Source organism: Lithobates pipiens, unplaced genomic scaffold (assembly GCF_037356315.1).
Source record: "Lithobates pipiens isolate NorthernLeopardFrog02 unplaced genomic scaffold, aLitPip1_a1.2 Scaffold_8, whole genome shotgun sequence".
NCBI classification, from domain to species: Eukaryota; Metazoa; Chordata; class Amphibia; order Anura; family Ranidae; genus Lithobates; species Lithobates pipiens.
In genome coordinates this window covers 629778977-629805157 of record NW_027507903.1, presented here as the reverse complement: position 1 = coordinate 629805157, position 26181 = coordinate 629778977, and the positions used below count along the sequence as shown (strand labels likewise).

At 45.1% G+C, this 26181-nt stretch overlaps 1 protein-coding gene across 1 annotated transcript; it reads left to right on the top strand.

Annotated features, from left to right (window-relative positions):
* Positions 1-928: 928 nt before the first annotated feature.
* On the top strand, positions 929-1895 carry LOC143964042 (olfactory receptor 5P60-like). The gene has a single exon (XM_077473756.1). It carries the CDS (start codon positions 929-931, stop codon positions 1820-1822), a length of 894 nt encoding a protein of 297 aa, XP_077329882.1. The 3' UTR covers positions 1823-1895.
* The last annotated feature ends 24286 nt before the right edge of the window (positions 1896-26181 follow it).

Sequence of the window (26181 nt, the reverse complement as noted above, 5' to 3'; positions counted from 1 at the left end):
TCCAACCGCACGTTTAGCATTTCTAACAACTCTACGTCCTCCTCTCCTCTTCTCAGTTGGGGTCCTCCAAGGTTCTGTTCTTGGACCTCTGCTATTTTCAATCTATACCTCCTCCCTGGGTCAGCTGATAGTGTCCCATGGCTTCCAATGCCACCTCTATGCTGACAACACCAAAATCTATTTCTCTACCTCTGAGCTCACTCACTCTGTCTCCTCATGTATCACCAATTTACTATCAGATATATCAGTCTGGATGTCACACCACTTCCTCAAACTCAATCTATCCAAAACCGAACTTATAATATTTCCTCCCCCATATGTCCCCTTCCCCTGATCTCTCTGTCCAAATCGATGACACAACTATAAGCCCATGCCCACATGCCAAGGTTCTAGGTGTAGTCCTGGACTCTGAACTCTGCTTTAAGCACCACGTCCAATCACCGTTCAAATCCTGCTGCTTCAACCTCCGCAATTTCTCCAAAATACTCCCCTTTCTAACCAATGACACAACAAAGCTCTTAATTCACTCACTGGTCATCTCTCTCCTTGACTACTGCAACTCCCTTTTCATTGGCTTACCTCTACATAATCTATCACCTCTTCAATCCCTCATGAATGCTGCTGCCAGACTCATCCACCTTACCAATCACTCTCTGTCTGCTACTCCTCTCTGTCAATCCCTACACTGGCTTCCGCTCGGCCAAATGATTCAATTCCAAATACTAACAATTACTTACAAAGCCATCCACAATTTGGCCCCCAGCTACATCACTAGATTCACCTTATTTGCTATCAGTCATTTTGCAAAATTAATGTATATTATTTCTGGTATGGTTAATACATAAAAAGTTATATACATTTTTTCTGCTTTTACACAGACCACACATAAAGGTAATGTCACCATATTCTACTTTTTGGGATTTAAAAAATGGCCGTATATAATGTATTGTTCTTCACCTTGGTCCTTATTATATACATGGTGACAATGTGTGGAAACCTTTTGATCATCATGTTGGTATATTTCACCAAGACCCTTCATTCTCCCATGTACTTCTTCCTCTCCCAACTCTCTATATCTGACATCATGCTGACCACAGATATTGCTCCTCACATGTTACATATTGTTCTACATGAGAGGACCTCCATATCTTTTTCCGGTTGCATCACTCAACATTATGTCTTTAGTACAACAGAAGGATTTGAATGTTACCTTCTGACAGTGATGTCCTATGACCGCTATCTGGCTATCTGTTCTCCTCTGCATTATAACTCCATTATGAAACAATCACTTTGCATTCAACTAGTTCTTGCATCCTGGATTTTCAGCTGTTCTATGACATCAATATCAACATTTGGCATAAGTCAACTAGAATTCTGTGGACCAAATATTATTGACCACTTATTTTGTGATTTCAATCCTCTTGTGGAACTTTCCTGCTCAGATACATCCAGGGTTCAAATGGAAGTTACCTTGTTGTGCTTTCCTGTGCTAATATTCCCCTTCCTAGTGATAGTGGTTTCATATACTTATATTGTTTTAACAATATTAAAGATATCCTCCTTTTCTGGAAGACTGAAATCCTTTTCCACTTGTAGCTCCCATCTCACTGTTGTGTTTATATTTTATGGAACCCTAATTGCTGCATATCTAATTCCAAAGGAAGGACAATCACAAACGATCAGTAAGATGATGTCCTTGTTGTATACAGTGTTTACTTCCTTTGTAAACCCTTTCATATACAGCTTAAGGAATAAAGAGATCAAGGACAGTTTAAAGATGTTGTATATAAACAAAAGGCTTTTTATTCAAAACCTTTGGTAAAAGTTTAATTATTAGGATACATTATATTACCAAAAGTATTAGGACACCTGTTTTTACACGCACATGAACTTTATTGGCATCCCAGTCTTAACCTGTAGGATTCAATATTGAGTTGGCCCACCCTTTCTAGCTACAACAACTTCAACTCTTCTGGGAAGGCTGTCCAAGGTTTGGCAGAGTGTCTATGGGATTGTTTAACTGTTCTTCCAGAAGTGCATTTGTGGGGTCATGCACTGATGTGTAGGACAAGGCCTGGCTCTCAGTCTCCACTCTAATTCATCCTAGGTGTTCTATTGAGGTCAGGACTCTGTACAGGCCAGTCAAGTTCCTCCACCCCAAACTCGCTCATCCATGTGTTTATGGACCTTGCTTTGTGCTCTGGTCCAAATCATTTGGTGAAAGGGGGATTATGTAAGTGGGGTTGTTTTTCAGGGGTTGGGCTTGGCCTCTTAGTTCCAGTGAAGGGAACTCTTAGGGCGTCAGCATACCAAGACATTTTGGACAACTTTATGCTACCAACTTTGTGGGAACAGTTTGAGAATGGCCCCTTTATGTTCCAACATGCCTGTGCACCAGTGAACAAATAAGTTCCATAAAGATATGGATGAGCAAGTTTTGGGTGGAGGAACTTGACCGGCCTGCACAGAGTCCTGATATCAACCTGATAGAACAACTTTGGGATAAATTAGAGCAGAGACTGCGGGCCTTCTCATCCAACACCAATGCCTGACTTCACAAATGTGCTTCTTGAAGAAAGGTCAAACATTGCCATAGACACACTCCTAAACCTTGTGGACAGCCTTCCCAGAAGAGTTGAAGCTGTTATAGCTGCAAAGGGTGGGCCAACTCTATATTGAACCCTAGGGATGAATACTGGAATGCCATTAAAGTTAATGTGTGTGTAAAGGCAGGAGTCCCAATACTTTTGGTAATATAGAGTATATCTGTTTAAGAAGAGAGGATAACTTGGTGTGCACTAGTCTCCAAAAATTAGACTTCTACCCTACTGAAGCAATGCTTAATAATAAATTGGTACTACAGTTAAATTGCCCAAAATTAGGTTCCTAAAAAAAGCCTAAACACCCTTCAGACCTTCATTCCATGTTACCTCCTACAAGTCCCCTAAACTGTGGTTTGTTTTTGTTAAATGGAGCTCCATTCCCAGACATGGCCTATTACAGGTAAACATGTTGGAAGGAGATGGGATCTGTGATGTGATGATCCATACTCATTGATGATCTTTTGGTTGGATTACACTCTCTACTGCTTTAATTAATTCTAGTTGCTGTAAGTGAATTATTTTCACTTTAATAAATCCTTTTAAAATGTATAATGCAATGAGTATTCCTTATGTTTAAATCCCACACATACACCGAGTGGAGAGCATTAGGCAAGCCCAGGTTGGAGTGTGCAGGCCTGGGAAGCTGATTAGGAGGCTGCTGGAATGATCTATTGAGGAGGTTGGATTACATAAAGGAGGACACCGCATATCTGTTTGCCTCATGCGAAATATGATCTTTTATAATTTGGAGATCATTGGAATCTGGTAAGCGGCACATTTAATTGTATTTAGAAAACATATTGAATATATTTTTTCACTGCAACTGGTTCACTTGAGTCTATAGAAAGATTTGAACATTGATTTAAATGGAAAGACCAGGGAAACTTTATATTTTTTTAGGAAAGGGTGGGGTGTGCCAGGGGCTGCTCCAAACATGCCCTGCAGAAGTATGAGAATTGAGGACTATCTCTGTACCCAAGGATTAGGCCAAAGTTGGAATAAAATAACAATTTATTAAGAAAAGGACATGATTAAAAACACTAACTGTGCATAGTTGGTATAGATGGTTCACAAAGAACAAATAAATCCCACAGTTGATGTGGGGAGTTGAGATGTATGTCCTGGCATAATCCTCTACATATTTTATAACCACTTCTTCAGGAAGAGTCAACCATAAACATCAACAAAATAAATACAGTCTCAAATTTAGTCAAGAATGATGTATAGACAAAAAAAGAATAGAAAAACAAGATTAATACAGTAAACATAATACTATTGGAGATTTATATAGAGTCATGTATAGCTTACCAATGAAGGCCTGATGAAAGACCAAGCAGCGGAAAAAAAAAAAATTATATATATAATTGTAGCACTGAATCCCGAAGGAGCGGCTGATTTGATTTGGGACTGCACTCTAGTAACAGCACCCCACTAACTTGGCTCTCTATCCCCTTGACACAGCTGTGGTGCAATACTATACAGTACAATATAATACAATGCAAGGTACCTGTATTATAACCTCAGGATCCACTGGCTCCACTTGCTGGGAGAAAACAATACGCCACACGACTGAATGCTTAAACAACAGTGTATTTTACTGTGAAAATATTCAAAGAGATGATTACAATAATTGTGCTGTCATCCCAACATAGAAAGACAGTACAATGGAATTCAATATAAATAATTTTAAACAATGTACATATAGATAAATACCCGAGAGCTCCACTTACTTTTTAAGTTATGCGTGAGATCACACTTAAAGTATTTGGTCTTTGGTCTTGTCTTCGCTAGCTAAAATAATTCCTTGTGATTTGTAATCCACAGGTTAAAGTAAGTTGAGTTGAGGTAAAGGTGCTCCTGGTATAACTTCAGTACTTATACTACAAGGCTTGGGATGTCAGAGTAGGTAGGCCTCAAGCATGCTCAGTGTCAGTTGCCCGGCTCCTCCTCCGTAGAACTATAAATCCCAGTGAGGCATGTCTATGAATCTAACTGCGTGTAAACTTTAATAAACTGTGAGCCGTGACCTGCTCACCAACTGGATCGGAGCTCCATGTACTAACTTTGGTCCAGTGACTGCAGCTTGCTTCTCTGTCAGCTGGCCCTGTCGCTCCATTCCACTCCACTGGGTGAGCCCAGTCCTCCTAAGCTCAAACGAGTGTCTCTGGATATTTCCAAACCAGTCACTGTCTCTCTGGCACTGTCAGATTACTCGTACAAACAAGCGAGATTTGCGTTCCGCAAAGGCTGTGGGCCCTGTCTCCGGGAGGAACTTCATACAGATCCTCACAAGCTCGCCATGCGATCCCATGCAAGGTAAAATGGCCGTTCAGGGTCTTTTTATGTCCTACCCATCATGCACTGCCAGAGAAAGTGTTCATGGGTAGGTCATCAAGCCTCCAAGGTAAAAGGGTCAACCTTCTGATCAAAACAACAGTCACTTTTTGTATATGTCTTTTTGTGCTTTCTTCAAAGCAATAAACATTTAAGTTCAGTACCAGTATTTGGCCGTTAGATGGCGCCAAATACTAAGCCATAGAAATGTCCATAGACTTTTAATTATTACATGGAAACACGCATTAATAAACAAGCATGTCAGCGCTACACACTCCCCCTACTTTTGTATCTTTGGTCCTTCAAAGATATCTGGGTCTTTGTTTCACAATCCATTTCGGCCTGTTACGTTACGTTATAATTACATGCTAAGAAAATTGGTTAACATGACAGTAAACAATCTGTATTTCCATAACTTGAGTTTAAACCCAAGTGTGTCATACCATAAGACAAGTTTGACAGAGGAGCCTCCCACCCATTCACATGTGATGGGGAGCTGTCCTGTGCACTCACAGCTGTCACTATAGTGTCTGGTACAGATGGGTCAAGGGGTGAGTTGGTGTATTCCCTTCCTGAATTGTCAGTAGAAGGACCAGGCGCTTCAGGGTTTCTTTTACTGGTAATTTGAGTTCAGTTCAGAGCATTCTCCCAATGTATCATAGGTCAGTCTTTTTGGGGGGTGAATCACTCTTTTGGTTCTCTGTTCTTTTGGTGTCTCAGGTAGGCTGACATCTTTCTCGATTTCCTCACTCTCCTGTTCACTCAATTCTGCGTCCTATATTTCCATCTCAGCACCATCAGGGAAATACTCAGAATTTGTTTCTAGCATAGAAGTTTGAGAATCCTCTGAACTGTCTGTTGGTCTGTCTTGAGGTACGAACTCAGTGGCTTCGGGTCTAAGCCCACGTACACACGGTCGGAGATTTTGCCAACCAAATCCGTCGGATTTTGCCCGTCGGAATTAGTCCGACGGATTGTGTCCGAAACTGTTGCATACACACGGTTCGGCCAATTTGGCGAAAAAATTTGATCTTTCAGAATGTGATGACGTAATTTCTTTACGATGGGACTACATTCAGGCTAGTAGCCAATAGCTTTGATGTAGGAATTTGATCTGAGCATGCGTGGCACTTGGTCCGATCAAAATGCTCTACACATGATCGGATTAGGTCCATCCGGCCCAGTTGGTCGGAAAATATTTCCAACATGTTGGAAAATTGGGTCGGATGGAGATTCGGACGGAATCTGTCCGATGCATACCACAGACAGTCGGATTATCTGACGACACGGTCCGATAAGACTCATTCCGACAGATTCTCCGACCGTATGTACAAGGGCTAAGAGTCCTCTTCTGGGTTTACCCTGACTGCTTCTGTGAGGGGTAAGAGATGATTTTGATGCCAGATTTATACTGGCCCAGTGCTTCCTTCTGGCTTGATTTCATACACTGGGAGTCCTGGGAGCTTCCTGCACACAACATATGGCTGTGATCTCCAGTGGTCAGCCTACTTATGTTTGCCTGGGATGCCCAGATTCCTTAGTAAGACACGGCCACCTGGTTGAAGATCCTGAACTCTTACTTTTAGATCAAAATTCCTCTTATTACTGTTTTCTTTGGTATTCGAGGTGGCTTGAGCATGCTCATAAGCTATCTTCAAGTTCCTCTGCAGTCTGTCCACATACCCCTAATGGGAGGTCTCTGATATGTGGTCCAGAGAGGTCCCAAAGGCTAGATCTACTGGCAGCCTGGCTTCATGCTCGGACATTAGTCTGTATGGTGAATATCCAGTAGCATCACTCTTGGTGCTGTTGTAGGCATGAACCAGTGCAGTGATGTGCCTACTCCAATAGGGTTTCTGCTCTGCAGTCAAAGTCCCCAACATGTTCAGGAGAGTTCTGTGAACCTTTCCGGTTGAGGGTCCCATTGTGGGTGGTAAGGAGTAGTCCTGAACTTTTGTATGCCTAGTAGATCCAACAGTCTTTTTATCAGCGTGCTCTCAAAGGCTCTTCCTTTGTCCGAATGTATCCGTTGAGGAAGACCATAATGGACTAAGAACTTCTCCACGAGAGTCTTTGCTACCGTGGCTGCTTGCTGGTCTTTAGTACGCCTGAGCATAGCGGGTGAAGTGATCTGTGACTACTAATATGTTCCCTTGCCCGCTCATGTCAGATTCCAGACATAGAAAGTCTATGCAGACCAGATCCATTGGCCCTTGGCTCTCTTCGTGGCCCATTGGGGCAGCTTGCTGGGGCAAGGTCTTCTGTTGTATGCACCTGAGGCAGGAATGACAGTAGCTCTCCACTTCAGTCCTCATGTAAGGCCAGTAGAACCTGTCCCTTACAAGTAGGAGAGTCCTTTCTGATCTCAAATGACCATGGTGATCATGCAGGGCGATCAGCACCTTCTCTCTGTGTGTCTGCAGCAGGAACAAATGCCACTTCTCTTCGGGATCTTCAGAGGGGCCCCTTTCGGTAGACCACTCCTTGTCGTAACTGCAACCAATCCCACTCTTTCTGTAGTAGCCAGGCTTCTCTCCGGGGGCTCTTCAGCAGCAGATCAGGCTGTTGGCTTTCCAAAGCTTTCAGTACTAGCCCACAAAGTGAATCTTCCTGCTGATCTCTTCTGAGATCCTTTTTAGATAATTTGGGAAGGCCATTTTGCATGATCTGAGAGACGTTACAATAAAATTTGGGCACCCCACTGCAAATACTCCAACTTCTTCAGCTCTGGCTCCCCCTTTTGACTGATGTTCTGTCCCTTCACAGAGGGCTCTTACTCCTTCAGGGGTAAGTTGGATCCAGACTTCTGAATGGTCTTGGGAATGGTGGGGCCTCCTCGACAAAGCGTTCGCATCTCGGTTACCAACTGTACTTCAGGCTGAAGGTAAATGCCGAGAGGGCAGCCAAACACCTGTGACTGGTGGCGTCCAACTTTGCGGTGGTGAACAAGTATATGAGGGGGTTGTTGTCCGTCTTGACTACGAACTCCGCTCTGTAGAGATAATCTTTCAACTTGCCCACCACTTCCCACTTCAGAGCCATAAATTCAAGTTTGTGAGTAGGATAGTTCCTTTCAGCAGGAATTAGACTCCTGCTCACATAGGCAACAGGCCTCAGGTGCCCGTCATATTCTTGGTATAGTACTCCACCTAGCCCTTCTTGGCTGGCATCCACATGCAACTCATAGGGTTTGGTAGGGTCTACGTATGCCAAGACGGGAGCAGTGGTAAGGCTCCACTCTCTGAAGGCTTCCTCACATTGTGGAGTACACTGGTCCTGGATGGACTCCTTCTTTATTCTGGGTCCCTCTTTCGGCCTCCCAGGCTGATCTGAGTCTGCACCAGCTTCCTCGTGGTTCTTCAGAATCTCAGTAAGGGGGTGGGCTATTTTGGCAAACCCTTCTACGAACCTCCTGTAGTACGAACAGAAACCTAGGAATGATCTGAGCTCAGTCACATTTGAAGGTCTGGGCCAAGAAGTGACAGCTTCCAGCTTCTTGGGATCTGTTGCCACTCCTTCTTCAGACACAATGTGTCCTAGGTAGTTCACTGAGGGTTGGTAGAATTGACATTTCTCCATATACTATAACATTATCCAGGTATACCAGCACTTCAATCAGGTTCATGTTGCCCATTGTCTTTTCCATCAATCTCTGGAAGGTTGCAGGGGCTCAAGACAGACCTTGCGGCATCCGATTTCACTCAAAGAAACCTATTGGGGTGATAAAAGCGGTCTTTTCCCTGTCTTCGGGACACATGGGGATCTGATAGTACCTGCTTTTTAGGTTCAGCACACTGAGCCACTTTGCCCCTGACAGGTTCTGTAAGGCATCCTCTATCTTAGATGTGGTGTACTGGTCAGGAACGGTCCTCCAGTTCAGGGCCCTATAGTCAATGCACAGCCGTAAGGACCCATTTTTCTTTCTTACCACCACTATTAGAGAGGCTTAAGGACTCCAGGACTCTCTGATAATTCCCGTTCTTTTGAGCTCAGCCAGCTGCTCTCTCAAGTCTTCGAGTTCTCCCAGTGGGATCCGCCCAACTCTCTCCCGAAAGGGTTGTCCTCTTCCAGCCGAATTCGGTGTGCCTCACTCTTTGCCAGCCCCATGTAAAACTCACTTTTGGAGAAAGCGGCCTTCCATCTCAGGAGCTGAGCCTTTGCTCTCTCCATCCAAGCAGGTGTAAGAGGTGTGTTCTTTGGGTAGAATTCCTCCAGGGGAATCTCTCTGTCTTGTTTTCCCATGATATCACATGGTGAGACTGGGGTTGCTTGACTGACCTGCCCTAACAGCACTCTGGCAGGCATCCTCATGGGCAAGGCTGTTAGCATGGGGTGCATTTTTGGGGAAAAGGTGCTCTTCTCCTGTACAAGTGTTAAAAGTAACCTCCAAACTAGGTCAGTATTGGTTCCAATAATGATAGAGGTCATGCCAGCACCTGGAGGGCGAAGACAAACCACTGCTAGACTATCAAATGTTTCTGACTTCCCAGCTACACAGGGGTCAAAAGTTAGTTTTATTGGCAAGTACCTATCGTAGGGGAAATTTTGAGTCCCAATGCCCCAGATCTTCAGTTTCTCTAGTTCTTGGAGTGGCAAATGTTGGAGGTGCTTATCATAGAAGTCTCTGTAAAGTATTGTCACTTGGGCTCCTGTATCCAGAAGGCCCTTTGTGTAGATTCCCTCCACCTGGATGGGGACATCTGGGGAAGGTCCCAATAATTTGGGAGGTACTTTGGACAAGGTAGCTGGTTTAACCCACTTGTTGGAGTGGAACTGTACTCCCTTCTTGTAGGGTCTTGAGTTCCGTTTGGTTTCCTGTAAAACCCTGTGAGTCTGGCATGCATTGGGTTGCCGACGCCTCTTGGTCTGAGTCGGGGGGCTGGGATGCTTGGTCGTTTTGATGGGTTTTGATCCCTCCTTTGGGGCTTTCTTCATGTCGTTACGTTTTATGGAGTTAGCTGGCACTACAGGGCACCCGGTTGACTCCTTCACTGGGGCCCTCTGTAGTTTTCCGCCAGCTTTTGGCATTTTATCTCAGACTTCACTGGACTTGGGCACACTCACCGAAGATGACTAATTCCTCCACAATTCAAACAAACTTGGTCACCCATCGACCTCTGTGTTGAGGGAGTGGGTGCGGCCTGAATTACTTCTGTCGCCATTTCTCCCTCTTCAACTGTTTGAGAGACCTTTGCTAGCAGTGAAGTCAGCATTTCCATCACTTGTACCATTTGGGACTTTAAAGTGGCTATTTTGGAGTCCTGCTCCACTGTCCTTGTGGGTCTGACTCCAACTAAAGAGGTAGGGGCTGTTTCAGTAGTTGCCTGCTGGTCATCTAGCAGCACCTCTTCATCTCTCACCACTCGGATAAGGTCAGGGTATCTTAATGACATGACACCCACAGAAGTTTTCAAATGAAGCCAGACTGGGTCAGAGCGCAGAGCCCCTCTCAAGATGTGCTGTATGCTGGCTTGGTCTATGGCAGAGGGCGACATTCCTTTCTTTAGCACAATCTGATATAACATTTTATTCAGATGCCCGATGTATTCGGAAAGATGCTGCTGAAGGGTGTGTTCAAACTGGTAGATTAAATCACCTGCCTTTTCTAACTCTTCTTGCAACATGACTAGGTAATTATAGGCTGTGCAGGTGGTATTACTGAACCTCAAGTTCCTGACAGCTTCTGCGGCAGCTCCTCGCAGGCTCTCACTTATACGCTGTTTCTTTTGGGCCTCTGGCAGTTCCCATTCTTACAGGGCCTGCATGCCCTGCTCTATCCAGACATCAAATTCTTCCTCCCCAGCCGCCACAGGCTCAACTTACTGTACCCAGTCTCCACACACACTGTGTTGCTTTTCTGGCACTTTGATACAAAGTCTCCCAGAGCTGTAAGGAACTCTGGCCCTATCATGGTCAGGGGTGATGAGGAGGTGGCGGTTTCTCTGGTTGGCTCTACCCGATCAACACTGAAGTGGCCCTCTTGTAGGACTCTTGGGTGTACTATGTAAAACTTGGATTTGTTTCCTAGTTGTACACTTTTGCCTCTGAAGCTTTCGGGTACTCCCTTCTTCTACTCTAACAATGCATGAGTGCAAGAAGTCTCAGTATCTTGCTTGATGGCAATCACCCATGCTTTTCTGTCTGGGGACAGTAACTTTACAATTCTACTGACCTCCTCTTCATCCCAGGCCTCACCAGGGAGCTCAATTGCTACGCTCGCTTCTGAGCGTGCGTCTTCTGCTTCGCACCACTGGACCACTGTGGTGGGGTCCATACTGGCACCAAGGGGGAGGGCTTGCTTGCAGAGTGACAGGATCCCAGACGATGTCCCCACGTGTAGCACTGACTCCCGAAGGAGCAGCTGATTTGATTTGGGCCTGCAGTCTAGTAACATCCCACTAACTTGTCTCTCTATCCCCTTGACACAGCTGTGGTGCAATACTTCACAGTACAATATAATACAATGCAAGGTACCTGTATTATAACCTCAGAATCCACTGGCTCCACCTGCTGGAAGAAAACAATATGCCACACAAATGAATGCTTAAACAACAGTGTATTTTACTGCAAAAATATTCAAAGAGGTGATTACAATAATTGCGCTGTCATCCCAACATAGGACGACAGTACAATGGAATTTAATATAAACCATTTCAAACAATGTACATATAGATAAATACCCGGGAGCTCCCCTTACTTTTTAAGCTATGCGTGGGATCTCGCTTAAAGCACTTGGTCTTTGGTCTTCTTGTCTTCGCTAGCTAAAATAATTCCTTGTGATTTGTAATCCACATGTTAATGTAAGTTGAGTTGAGGTAAAGGTGCTCCTAGTATAACTTCAGTACTTATACTACAAGGCTTGGGATGTCAGAGTAGGTAGGCCTCAAGCCTGCTCAGTGTCAGTTGCTCTGCTCCTCCTCCGTAGAACTATAAATCCCAGTGAGGCCTGTCTATGAATCTAACTGCATGTAAAATTTAATAAAGTGTGGGCCGTGACCCACTCACCAACTGGATCGGAGCTCCGCATAGTAACTTTGGTCCGGTGACTGCAGCTTGCTTCTCTGTCAGCTGGCCCTGTCGCTCCATTCCGCTCCACTGGGTGAGCCCTCTCCTCCTAAGCTCAAACGAGTGTCTCTGGATCTTTACAATCCGGTCACTGTCTCTCTGGCACCGTCAGATCACTCATACAAACATCCAATATTTGCGTTCGGCAAAGGCTATGGGCCCTGTCTCCAGGAGGACCTTCACACAGATCCTCACAGGCTGACAATGCGATCCCAAGCGAGCTAAATGGCTGCTCATGGTCCTTTTATGTCCTACCCAGCATGCACTGCCAGAGAAAGTGTTCATGGGTAGGTCATCAAGCCTCCTGGGTAAAAGGGTCAATCTTCTGATCAAAACAACAGTCACTTCCTGTATATGTCTTTTTGTGCTTTCTTCAAAGCAATAAACATTTAAGTTCAGTACCAGTATTTGGCCGCTAGATGGCGCCAAATTCGAAGCCATAGAAATGCCCATAGACTTTTGATTATTACGTGGAAGCACACATTAATAAACAAGTATGTCAGCGCTACATAATATATATATATATATATATATATATATATATATATATATACTTTCTGGCGGGAAATGTTGGATGTGAGCTTGTTGGAGGTAAATCTCCATCGGACAATTGTTGTCGGACTTTCTGCCAACAAATGTTGGCAAGCATGTTCTCAAATTTTCCACGGACAAATGTGTGTTGTCGGACTTTCCGATCGTGTGTACACAAGTCCATTGGACAAAAGTCCAAAGTACAAATATGCATACTCAGAAGTGGTTGGTCTTGGTAGCGTCGTAATGTAGAATTCACATTGGTGATGTGGCAAATTATGAAATCTCCAAATGCAGCGCACATTCTCTTCTTCTTTAGTGGGATAATAATGAATCTGCTTTGCTGGTGATAATGATGGAGTTATTGCAAACATAGTTTCAAAGGCTTTTTTTTTCACTAATATCAAGAATGATATTATTATACTTTTTTTTTTTCTTTGGGCAAGTTACCACAAAACCATTATCCTCTAGTTTTTAACCACTTGCCTACTGGGCACTTATACACCTTCCTGCCCAGACCAAATTTCAGCTTTCGGTGCACTCACACTTTGAATGACAATTACTCAGTCATGTAACATTGTACCCAAATTAATTTTTGTCATTTTTTTTCATACAAATAGAGTTTTCTTTTGGTGGTATTTGATCACCTCTGAGTTTTTTATTTTTTGCGCTATAAATGAAAAAAGAACGAAAATTTGGAAAAAAACGCATTTTCTTAGTTACGTGATAACATTTTGCAAATTATAAATTTTTCTTCATAAATTTTGGCCACGATTTGTACTGCTATATATCTTTGGTAAAAATAACCCAAATTAGTGGATATTATTTGGTCTTTGTGAAAGTTAGAGAGTCTACAAGCTGTGGTGAGAATCATAAAAAATTGATCACACCTGACAGGCGGCCTATCTCATTTCTTGCGACCTGTACAAGCCAGGAAAGCTCAAATACCCCCCAAATGATCCCTTTTTTGAAATTAGACATTCCAAGGTTTTTAGTAAGTTGCATGGTGAAGTTTTTGATGTTGTCATTTTTTTTCCCACAATTCTTTGCAAAATGAAGATTTTTTTTTCTCACAAAATTTTCATTGTAATAGGTTATTTCTCTCACATGGCATGTGTATACCACAAATGATGCCCCAAAATACTTTCTGCTACTCCTCCTGCCCCCAAAGTGACCCCATTTTGGAAAGCTAATATTCTATGAGGCATAATGAGTCTTTTGAATGGTTCATTTTTTTCCAGAAGTTTTGGGAAAATGTGGGAAAAAAATGAAAACGCATTTTTTTTAACGCAAAGTTGTCCATTTATAAGATATTTCCAACACCTTGCACATATCATATACATAGCAAACATTACACCCCAAAATACGTTCTGCTACTCCTCCTGAGTATGGCAATATCAAATGTGTGAGGCTTTTATACAGCCTGGCCACATACAGAGGCCCAACATGCAAGGAACACCATCAGGTGTTCCAGGGACACATAGCATGCACATGATGGCATAGGTCCTACAGGCAGCAGGCAGAAGTAGGGCCTCATTCAGGACAAAATGGGGATAAGGGTAGAGGCTTTTTTTTTTTAACCAATTATTAGTTTTTAACCAATTATTCGTTTTTAACATACACCCCCCCTTTCCAGGGTTGACCAATTCATCTCCTATTTCCATTAATTCTTACGCTTTGACTTGCACAATTAGAAACCAAAGGTGGTATAGGAACTTGTATATCAATCATGATAGTTATTGACTGGTCCTGATAACAATAAGAATTCCCAGAAGGGCCCTCTTGACAATATTCTATATATCCTTGCACATATCCCTGGCTAAACAGCACCTTACATTTGTCCATCCCTGCTCGCACAGTATTTTACATTGATCACTCAGTTTTAGCAGGGGACAGTTTCACTTAGTCCAAAACATTTTTGATTACTCAGCAGGGGACAGTTTCACTTAGTCAAAAACAATTTTGTGTTTGTATGTATTTCCCATAAGGGCTTATTTCCTAGCGCATTTCACTCTGGGTTATATCTCCATGTTTTTTCATATATTCTTGATTTTTTCATTATTGTTATTTCTATTTTTATTTTTTAATTTTAATTTTATTTTTATTTTTATTTTATTTTTATATTGAGGGTCTTTTCTTCATAAGTAATGGGGTTTCATCTCAACTTTATTTTTTAATTGTTTTTAATGGCTAAATTCTGATGCTTATAACATTTTCAATTTTAATTATATTTTTCAATTGTCTATTGCACAGTTAAACTGTATAGTTGTCTCCACCACTACCGCACACGTAAAATGTGAAGCCGCTTATTTGACACATACGCAGGTTGCATTTGAGTACATGCTTTAGTGACAGCAGAGTAGGTGGATTGCGCAAGCTCCACTGGTTCTCTGGTCTTCTTGTCACTTACGAAGCACACTGTGGATCTGTGTTAATGCCAGATCATTAATAGGTGTGTCTAATACCCTATGCCAGCAAGTAAAATGGCGTTCATGCGCTCGCGCATGCGCCGTACAAGAAGTACACCCTATATTAAGAGAGTGGAGCACCAAGATGGCCGCTCCAGACGACGTCCAATGACAAAACGCGTAGGGCGTGGCCTAAGGTGTACACTCTCTCATTACTGCGGCGGTGGCGGTGAATTCAAAAACTGTGAACAGGAAACATATTGAAGCTCTTTTTTTACCCTTCGGTTTGTGAGTAAATTTCGTATACACCTAATAAAATGTTGTTTTAAACGGGATCACACTATGTCTGCAACTTTTTGTTTTTAATGAGGGACATCACTGGATGGCAATTGAAGCAGCTCTATATAGCGACACAGGGGCTTACACTGTGGAGGCACATTAACCCCTCAAGGGGCAGGGGAGCTGGTGAGTGCGGAGTATTGCCTTTATGCATGGGAATCGCACCGGTTGCAATCCAGGAAGTCACCAAGCACATGGTCACTTTTTTTCCAGATAGGACTTTCTGATATCATTTTTCTGCTGCTGGACACTTGTATTAATTTGCATCTGCATTTTTGGAACTTTTTTCCTATAGCGGTTTTTTATTTTTTATTTTACTTTTTGTAATTTTTTCCTGGTAGCGACCTTTATATTTATTGAATACAAAGCACTGTACTTATGTATTTACATTAGCATGTAGCACTTTATTTGCACCTATAGAAGTTGTGGCACTATTTCAGGCACTTAGCACCTTACTCACTATATGAGCAGTAAAAACGGACATTAAAAACGCACAAAAGTACTTCTATAAGATGCATATTGTAATTGTATAATAGTATATAGAAATGCATTTGTCATGAACCAGATGTGACCAGAACTGTGTGACTGCGACAAAGTGAACCAGACACAAATAAGTGAAGGTAAATTTATTAAGCAAACGCATATAAATGTGAACACACCACCAATACGAACCAAGTGAACAAACCAAACAACCAAACAGTAAATAAACCAGTATATGTAACAAAAGGGAGTACCGGAATCGTAGTCAAGCCAGGCCGGGGTCATAAATAGGAGGTCAGCAGATGGGGGGACAAGGAGAAGGGAACAGGTACAGGAGGCAGGATGCAGGGATCAGGGATCAGGGATCAAACAGGCTGCAGGTCAGGGCTCAAGGACAATACCAAGGCGAAGTGTATATGAACTTGCCGGGTATTTATAATGGCTGCTGTCAGTCATGTGACGCCTGACTGCAGAGGGCAATACCTGCTCCATACTGCCAGGATCCCTCCGCTGGTGGACACCAGTACTGCGGACCAAAGATGACATAATTCCAGCAGGAGACACCTGCTGGTGGATCGCAGTACTGCATGCCAAATGATTGATATTACCAGCGGAGGGAACCTTTCCTGACAGTACCCCCCCTCAAAGGAGCGACCTCCGGACGCTCCAACTAGCAGTTGCTGGGGAAAGTCCACTGCGTCAAGCTGGGCTATGGGCAAAGTCACATTAGGTTGGGTAATGGACACTTCAAGCAGGGCAGCAGACAGAACCACATCAGACCGGGAAGCTGGCACATCGGGCTGGAAGGCGGGCAGCGGCACGTCAGGCTGGAAGGCGGGCAGCGGCACGTCAGGCTGGAAGGCGTCGGACTGCAAGGCCGGGACATCAGACTGGAAGGCGTCGGACCGCAAGGCCGGGACATCAGACTGGAAGGCGTCGGACCGCAAGGCCGGGTAATCAGACTGGAAGGAATCGGACCGCGAGGCCGGGACATCAGACTGGAAGGAATCAGACTGCGAGGCCGGGACATCAGACTGGAAGGAATCAGACTGCGAGGCCGGGACATCAGACTGGAAGGAATCAGACTGCGAGGCCGGGACATCAGACTGGAAGGAATCAGACTGCGAGGCCGGGACATCAGACTGGAAGGAATCAGACTGCGAGGCCGGGACATCAGACTGGAAGGAATCAGACTGCGAGGCCGGGACATCAGACTGGAAGGAATCAGACTGCGAGGCCGGGACATCAGACTGGAAGGAATCAGACTGCGAGGCCGGGACATCAGACTGGAAGGAATCAGACTGCGAGGCCGGGACATCAGACTGGAAGGAATCAGACTGAGAGGCCGGGACATCAGACTGCGAGGCCGGGACATCAGACTGCGAGGCCGGGACATCAGACTGGAAGGAATCAGACTGCGAGGCCGGGACATCAGACTGGAAGGAATCAGACTGCGAGGCCGGGACATCAGACTGGAAGGAATCAGACTGCGAGGCCGGGACATCAGACTGGAAGGAATCAGACTGCGAGGCCGGGACATCAGACTGGAAGGAATCAGACTGCGAGGCCGGGACATCAGACTGCGAGGCCGGGACATCAGACTGCGAGGCCGGGACATCAGACTGGAAGGAATCAGACTGCGAGGCCGGGACATCAGACTGCGAGGCCGGGACATCAGACTGCGAGGCCGGGACATCAGACTGGAAGGCATCAGACTGCGAGGCCGGGACATCAGACTGGAAGGCATCAGACTGCAAGGCCGGGACATCAGACTGGAAGGCATCAGACTGCAAGGCCGGGACATCAGACTGGAAGGCATCAGACTGCAAGGCCGGGACATCAGACTGGAAGGCATCAGACTGCAAGGCCGGGACATCAGACTGGAAGGCCGGGGCATCAGACTGGAAGGCATCAGACTGGAACGCCGGGGCATCAGACTGGAAGGCATCAGACTGGAAGGCCGGGGCATCAGACTGGAAGGCATCAGACTGGAAGGCATCAGGCTGGAAGGCCAGGACATCAGGCTGGAAGGCGTCTGGCTGGAAGGCCGGGACATCAGGCTGGAAGGCGTCTGGCTGGAAGGCCGGGACATCAGGCTGGAAGGCGTCTGGCTGGAAGGCCGGGACATCAGGCTGGAAGGCGTCTGGCTGGAAGGCCGGGACATCAGGCTGGAAGGCGTCTGGCTGGAAGGCCGGGACATCAGGCTGGAAGGCGTCTGGCTGGAACTCCGGCTCTGGCACTCCAGGCTGGGACAGATTGGTAGGTGTGGAGGCAGGTTGGGTTAATGGTAAGATCATTTTGGTTGGGAAAAACTTTCGCTTTTTCTTTGGCTTAGCTACTGAAGCTCTGTAGGTGACTGCAGGACTGTAAATAAGGGGTGCAGCAGACTGGAAAGGAGGATTGTGATATGGCAGAGAAGAGGTACCAGTAGCTGGGGAAAGAACTTGTGGGTTAGTAGACAGCGTAGAGGAGGCAGGTGAGTTGAATGCAGGATAAGTACAGGGAGCAGAGACTGGATAGGAGTATTTGGTTGGGAGCAGCGTGCACTGGGCTGCAACTGAGGTTGACATGGCTGATGGGGAAACATACTTTTGGGTAGGCTCATATCTGATGGCAGAGGTGGATTGTTTGGCTGGGGCTGATTGCACCATGTCAGACCATGCTGAAAGTAAGGGTTGTACAAACTGAAGTTTTAAGCCTCCCTGTCTAACAAAAGACTGAGCAGATACAATGCACTCAGCAATCACCTGTGGGGAACAGGCTGAGTAGTGTTCACAAAAATCAGAAGGATCATCTTCAAAAAGCCATACTAAAGATACAACCTGATTCATATCAAAAGGAGGAGTGAAATCATCACGGCCATCTGGGATACAGGGCAGGGCTAGCTCAGTACAGATCTTTATAAAAGGCTGCACCTCCTCAAACAATATATAACCCTGATCAACCAGGGAGTGAGCCAAAACGCATAGCTGCAAACAACTGGTCACTAGACCATCCTTTCAAAGCCTGGCTGCAATAATCACCACTCTCAGATGCCAGCAGAGAAAGATAAATGATCTCATCAGCATTCATGTTTGCAACCAAACTGAAGCAAATGGTTCCCCTGTGCAGCCACTTCTGGTCAGGAATGGCCTTGGTATTCTGTCATGAACCAGATGTGACCAGAACTGTGTGACTGCGACAAAGTGAACCAGACACAAATAAGTGAAGGTAAATTTATTAAGCAAACGCATATAAATGTGAACACACCACCAATACGAACCAAGTGAACAAACCAAACAACCAAACAGTAAATAAACCAGTATATGTAACAAAAGGGAGTACCGGAATCGTAGTCAAGCCAGGCCGGGGTCATAAATAGGAGGTCAGCAGATGGGGGGACAAGGAGAAGGGAACAGGTACAGGAGGCAGGATGCAGGTAACAGGGATGCAGGTAACAGGGATCAAACAGGCTGCAGGTCAGGGCTCAAGGACAATACCAAGGCGAAGTGTATATGAACTTGCCGGGTATTTATAATGGCTGCTGTCAGTCATGTGACGCCTGACTGCAGAGGGCAATACCTGCTCCATACTGCCAGGATCCCTCCGCTGGTGGACACCAGTACTGCGGACCAAAGATGACATAATTCCAGCAGGAGACACCTGCTGGTGGATCGCAGTACTGCATGCCAAATGATTGATATTACCAGCGGAGGGAACCTTTCCTGACAGCATTCCATATAGTTTTTTGGTATATATTCTTTTTTTTTTTTTTTTTTTTAAATTAGTTTTTATTGAAGAAAATTTTACATACAGAATTTAGTATAACAAATAGAAAGATCACAAAAAGAAATGAGTAGGCTTCCAAACAGTTGTGACTGATGTCACCTTTATGATCAGTCATAAATACGTGTGGGCAACAGTACAAATAGAGAAAAATATTGGTCTTACTCATATAGGTTGAAGGCCAAAAGAATAGATGGAGAATAGAGATGAGGGGAAAGAGAAGAAAATATTTGGAAGAACGGAAACAGTAATCTGGTGGATGGACATCAAGAGGAGAAAAGCTAATCATTGCCCTAGAACACGGCAAGGAAGTATAATAACATACTTAAAATCGTAACCATTAACAATTAACAGGTAGAGACATCTATACATCAGTGAGCTGTTTTAGACCAGTCAACCCAGACTTTCCATTGGTCGTCAAAACCTGCTCTGTTCCCCCTTCTACCAGCCAGCAACGATTCATACACATAGTTTTGTTTGGTAATGCTAAGCACCTCTGACAGGTTGGGGGTTTTGTTGGATTTCCAATTTCTGGTAATTGATAATCTAGCCGCTAGTAGAATGTGTGTGACGACAGAGCGGCAGCAAGGAGGGAAATGTTCGATACCCAAATTCAAAACTGTTAATGTGGGGTTCAACGGAGTCAGGATCCCTGTAACACTGGAGATACATCGAAACACACTGCCCCAAAAACTGGAGAGGTGCCTGCAGAACCAGAACATGTGTGAAATATTGCCTACCTCCCCACAACCCCTCCAGCATAAGGGGGAATTAGCCGGTGAGAATTTTGCTAAGAGATATGGCATCAGGTACCACCTCAGGGCTATTTTTTGGGCAAGCTCCCAATGATTCACGCATCTAGATGCCGTGTAAATCGTTTGAAATGCTTTCTTCCACTCACATGGATCAAAGCTTTTATTGAAGTCCGTTGACCATTTAGTGAAGGGCCGTGAGTTGGTAAACAAGAGTTTATTTTGGAAAGTGGAGTAAAAAAGGGAGATACCTTTGGTAGGGGAGGGGATTTTTGTGTAAAAATGCCACAGATTGGTCGGTACGGAAATGTGGGGGCAACCTAGTGTTTTGAGGAGGTGTGAAGTTTGTAGAAACCGGTAGAGGTCTGTAGGGGGCAGATTAAATTCTTCTCTGAGTGATACGAACGAATTGAGGGAATTATCCCGATACAGGTCTTCAATGTTAGAGATGCCTTTTGCTTTCCAAGACGAGTAATCTGTATTGGGGATCATGTGGGACAGTAGCTCAATAGGGACAGGGAGTACTGTGACTTCAGTAGATGTAGTGGATGATCTGTGTAGGTCTCGCCATGCAAGTAACGAAGCCTGGAGGGTAGGAGCAAGCCGACACAAGGAGAGAGGTCTCCAAATGTCCAGCAGCAGGAGCATTCGCAGATCAGTAGTGGGGCTAAGGGCCCGTTCTATGTCGCACCACAGTATGTCTGGCGATGGGGAGATCCAATGTTTAAGTGCTGTGAGCATGGCTGCCCTACAATAGTCTTTAAGGTCAATCAAGCCCATGCCACCCACCGATCTGTGTTTGATTAGAAGGGGTCTAGAACACCTAGGTCTCCTGCCCCCCCAGATGTATTTTCTAAGGATGCTGTTTAACGCTAACAGATGTGTATTTTTAAGAGGAATGGGTAATGTGCGAAACACATACAGAATCTGGGGGAGCAGGAGCATTTTAAAGGATGCCAGTCTGCCAGAACATGTGAGTTCTGTCTTGGCCAGTCTCTGTGCCTCTTTTTCAATTTTGGCTATTAGGGGGATATAATTGGCATCTGCCAGATTAAGTGGGTCCGGCGTTAGCTGTAAGCCAAGATAAGAGATACTAGACTCTGCCCATGCATAGGGGAAGCTGTTCTGAAGACTAGTTCGGATTTGAGGAGGTAAGTCAAGGCCTAGAATAAGGGATTTTGAGAAGTTTACTTTGTAATAGGATATGTGACTAAAGTCCTGAAGGATAGCGTGTGCGTGTAGGAGGGAGGTCTGTGGGGAGGTCAGGAAAAGGATAATATCATCCGCAAAAAGACTAATGGTGTGGGATTTGTCAAAAAACGTAAAACCGTGGATGTCAGAGTGTGTTCTAATTTTTTCGGCAAGAGGTTCTATGAGAAGGTTGAAAATGGAGGGGGATAAAGGGCAGCCCTGCCTAGTACCGTTAGAGATAGAGAAAGGAGTAGAGAGTATGTTGGAAGTATAGACCTGGGCACAGGGGGAGGAGTACAAGGCCAGGATTGCCGACAGGATAGGGCCCGAGAACCCGAATTTGCCAAGAGTCTGGGACATATATCCCCAATGAATCCTGTCGAACGCCTTCTCCGCGTCCAAAGACAACAGCAGAGAAGGCGTCCGACAGGAGCGTGCGTGATGCAAAATATTAACGACTCTTCTGGTAGCGTCCGACGCCTGCCTTCCCCTCGCAAACCCGGTCTGCTCCGGTTTAATCAGCGATGGCAGGATCGGGAGGAGTCTATGGGACAGGACCTTAGCAAATAGTTTTACATCAGTATTTAAAAGAGAAATAGGCCTAAAATTAGCTGGAGTTGTGGGGTCTTTCCCAGGTTTTGGGATAGTGATTATAAATGCCTTAAGCATTTCAGGAGGGAACGAGGCAGAGGACACTGCAGCAGAGTAAACCTCTCTCAAAGGTGGGGAGAGAGTTTGGGAGAAGAGCTTATAATAGCTATTCGGAAGACCATCTGGTCCCGAGGATTTGCCGCTTGGGAGAGTTTTAATAACTCGTCGGATCTCAGGTTCCGTGAGGGGTGAATTTAGGATCTCTAATTGATCAGTGGTCAGGGAAGGGAGGGTAAGGTCGGTGAAAAATTTTTGGATGTCTTGATCCGTAGGTTGTGGGGTGGAAGGATCATCTTTTAAATTGTACAAAGAGGCGTAATAATCCGCAAAGGAATTTGCAATGTCGCTAGGATCATATAATTTACCATGATCTGATTTACGAAAAAGAAAGGGGATCTTGGTTTTAGCTTTACGATCTTTTAACCTCTGAGCTAGTAATTTACCAGCCCGGTTGCCAGATGAATAATGGGATAATTTCAGCGAGTGGACGTGTTTGTCGTATTGCTCTAGCAATAGGAGCCTGAGATCTGAGCGTAATGTATTCAATTTGTGCAGAACACTATGGTTCGTAGCAGTTGTAGTTTTGTTTTGGGCTTCTAATAGTTTAATCTCCGAAAGCAAGGAGTCTAGCTTTTGTGTCCTCTGCCTCTTTGCCCTTGCACTCATTTGTATAAGTATACCCCTAATAAAAGCCTTATGGGCACACCACAAGGTAAACGGGCTGACATCAGAAGTAGTGTTAAAAGAGAAAAATTCTTGCAGATGTTTAGTTAGAAAAGAGACCTGCTGTGGTTGTTGAAAGAGGCGGGAATTAGCCCGCCATACACTAGCAGGAGTCAGAGGGCGCCCCCCGTCCACCGTGATGGACACGGGGGCGTGGTCCGACCATGTAATTTCATGTATGGACGAGTTTGCAATTCGTTGAAGAAGTAGCTTATCAGTCAAAATCAAATCTATACGTGAGTACGAATTGTGTCTAAGAGAATGAAAAGAATAGTCTCTTTCAGTGGAATGTTGGCAGTGCCATACATCATACAGTCCCTCAGTGTGGAGCAAAGGTTGTAGAATGATTCTTGGGCGCTGTGTCTTGGAGGTCGTGTCCATTGCATGGTCAGGGATGACATTGAAGTCTCCGCATACAATCAAGTCACCCTTTTTTAGTAGGTCCACCTTCCGGAGAAGTTTCCTCAGGAAGCGTATTTGATGGGTGTTGGGTGCGTAGACGTTTACTATAGTGTAGGGCTTATCATTAAAGCTGCCAAGTATGATTAGATATCGGCCGTCAGGGTCTGTAAAAGACTGCTGAAGAGAAAAAGAGACAGTGTCTTTGATAGCGATTAGGACTCCTTTTCTTTTGGCAGAAGCAGAGGCTCTAAAGACATGTGAAAATTTGTTGTGTTTGAAAATGGGTTCGCTCAGAGAGGACCAATGTGTTTCTTGTACACACAAGACATCAGACCCCAACCTGAGGGCCTCTTTCCAAAGTGAAGCGCGTTTGGCAGGGTGGTTCAGGCCCCGCACATTAAAAGAGGTTACTTTGATAGACATGTTTCAGGAAGGGGAAAGATGCCGAAGAAGTACCTTGGTAGTCCGGGTCCTCTCCAGGAGGGCCATAAAAGCTGAGTTGGCGGTGTAATATTCGGATAGTTCGTCTCCATGGATATTCCTCCGTGTCCATTCACCAAAAAGTAGTAAAGAAAATAAAAGAAGTAATTAGAAGAGCAGCAAAAGTCAAGTAGTAACAAAAAGGTATATTGGTAGAGAGCTAAAAAGGTGGATTCCATCCAGAATCTGTAGGCAGATAAACTGCTTAAGCACATAAACAGGGGGTAAAACATGGGCCGTGAACTCCAGAGCGCAAGGGATCTCGTCGTTCCGTTTGGAGTAATGAGACAAATAAACTGAGGCAGCTAAACAGCAGGTTTCTTAGCATGCTTTTTACGAGATACTACCTGCCAGTCGTCGCTGGTGTTCACCCCGTGGGCGACAGTGTTAGAGTCAGAGACTTGGGCTGGCAGGATATCCCAGGACCGAAGCAGGGCCAGACCCTCTTCTAAGGTTGAAATCACAGAGGTTTTGCCATCCCGCGTGGCAATAATTTTAGTGGGGTATCCCCATCTATACACAATGCTGTGGTTCCGAAGAGCCTTGGTGATCGAAAGAAGGGACTTGCGCTGTTGCATCGTGTGTTGCGAGAGATCCGCAAAAAGTTGCAGAGTGGAGTATTGCTCCGGGGGGTTGGGATTCCTGCGGTAGGTCGTCATGAGTTGGTCTTTTATATGGTAGAAGTGGACCCTCATCAGGACGTCTCGAGGGACGTTGTCCGAGAGGTGGGACGGCTTGGGCAGGCGATGGATCCTGTCAATGACCAGTTCGGTAGGTGGAACTGAGGGGAGAAACGCCATCATGAGATCTTTGGCATACTGCTGCAGGTGGTTCGGCAGAACAGATTCCGGCACCCCTCGCAGTTTGACATTATTTCTGCGCGACCGGTCCTCAAGGTCCGCGAGTTTGTTTTTAAGCCAGGCCACTTCGTCTGCTTGGTCGTTATGAGAGTCAACCAGCGTATTGTATGAACTTGCATATTCACCCATTTTTTTCTCGACATGGTCTACTCTGGTCCCCAATTCATTTACTTCGGTTTTAAAATTCCGTATGCATTCCATGAGGTCAGAGTGTAGCGAGCCTCACAGAGAGATCAACATGTCTTTGAGTGTTGTATCTGTGATAGGCTGGCTTGTAGTGGGGAAGGAGTTAATGGTGTCAGCAAGCTCTCTTGTATCTTCCAGAGAGCTATGGATTGCACTAACCTTTTCTCCTAGAGGCTCATCCATCAGGCGAGGTCTGGATTTGGCAGGACTGCATGAAAGAGGAGTAGAAGCAGCCGGAGAGTGCCGCTGTGATCCTCCGCCGGATCTCGGGCTCGGCGTTGCAGGTGGGGAGCCGTCTGCAGACAGTGAGGAGTTGGCGCCGGCGCCATCTTGGCTCACTCGGCCCACTGTTGTGAAGAAATCTCTCAGTTTCTTCGGTTGTACTGTGCTGGCCCGTTTGCGAGTCATCCTCCGGTCCCGTGTAGTTGTAAACGAAAATAGCCGCCGCGGTGAGTGGATTGTCCCTTCGCTAAAGCGGAGCTCTTAGATCAGACGTCCATTCCGCTGCGCGCTAGCCACGCCCCCCCTTTGGTATATATTCTGAAGCACGGTTTATATTGTTAGTTGTATAACTGCACATAAGGATTTTTATTTTTATTTTCATTTTTTATTTGTATGTTTATTTTCATTTTTTCCTTAGTATTTCTTCTCACATGTCAGCTACTAGTGGATAATTTAGATGAGTCTATTGTAGACACCTAGTAGATACAAGAATAGGAGAGCGCCATAACTACCCCCTTTTACATTTGTCTATGTTTTCAACCTTTGGGTTGGATTTTTAGGTAGTGGCAGCCCCTCATTTCCATGTCAATTGTCATTTGTTTTAAAGGCCTCACACAACGGGCCCAATTACATTTTATGTCCATAGCGCACCTTGATCCCCCCTTTTTCTAAGGGTAGAGGCTTCTCCCACCCAAATCTCTTTGAAGCCTGCGAGTCTCCAGACCCTAATCTAGGAATGAGAAAACAAATGAAATTGTTTTCTTCATCCAGAAAAACAATTCTGGAGCCCCTCACATATGTGAGACCCCTGTTATGAATCCCACTAGTCCACTGGGAGGGTACAAGATCAGTCCAAGAGGCAGGCAAGAGGCATGGTCAAACAGTCCAGGGTCAGTTCCAGATCAGGCAGAGGTATGTACAGAATCGGTAGGCAGAAGCGTGTTTGATTAACAGTCCAGGGTCAGTTCCAGATCAGGCAGAGGCATAAACAGAATCAGTAGACAGATGCGTGGTCGAATAACAAGCCAGGGTCAATTACAGAGTAAGCAGAGGCATAAAGGGTGTGAAGGTAAATGGCAGAAAGTGAGGGTTATGGTTACCATACTTCACTAATAATTCACTGAAGTATGGTAACCGCGGAAACAGTCACCTATGCAGGGGTAAACTTGTATAAAAGTTGTCCACATAG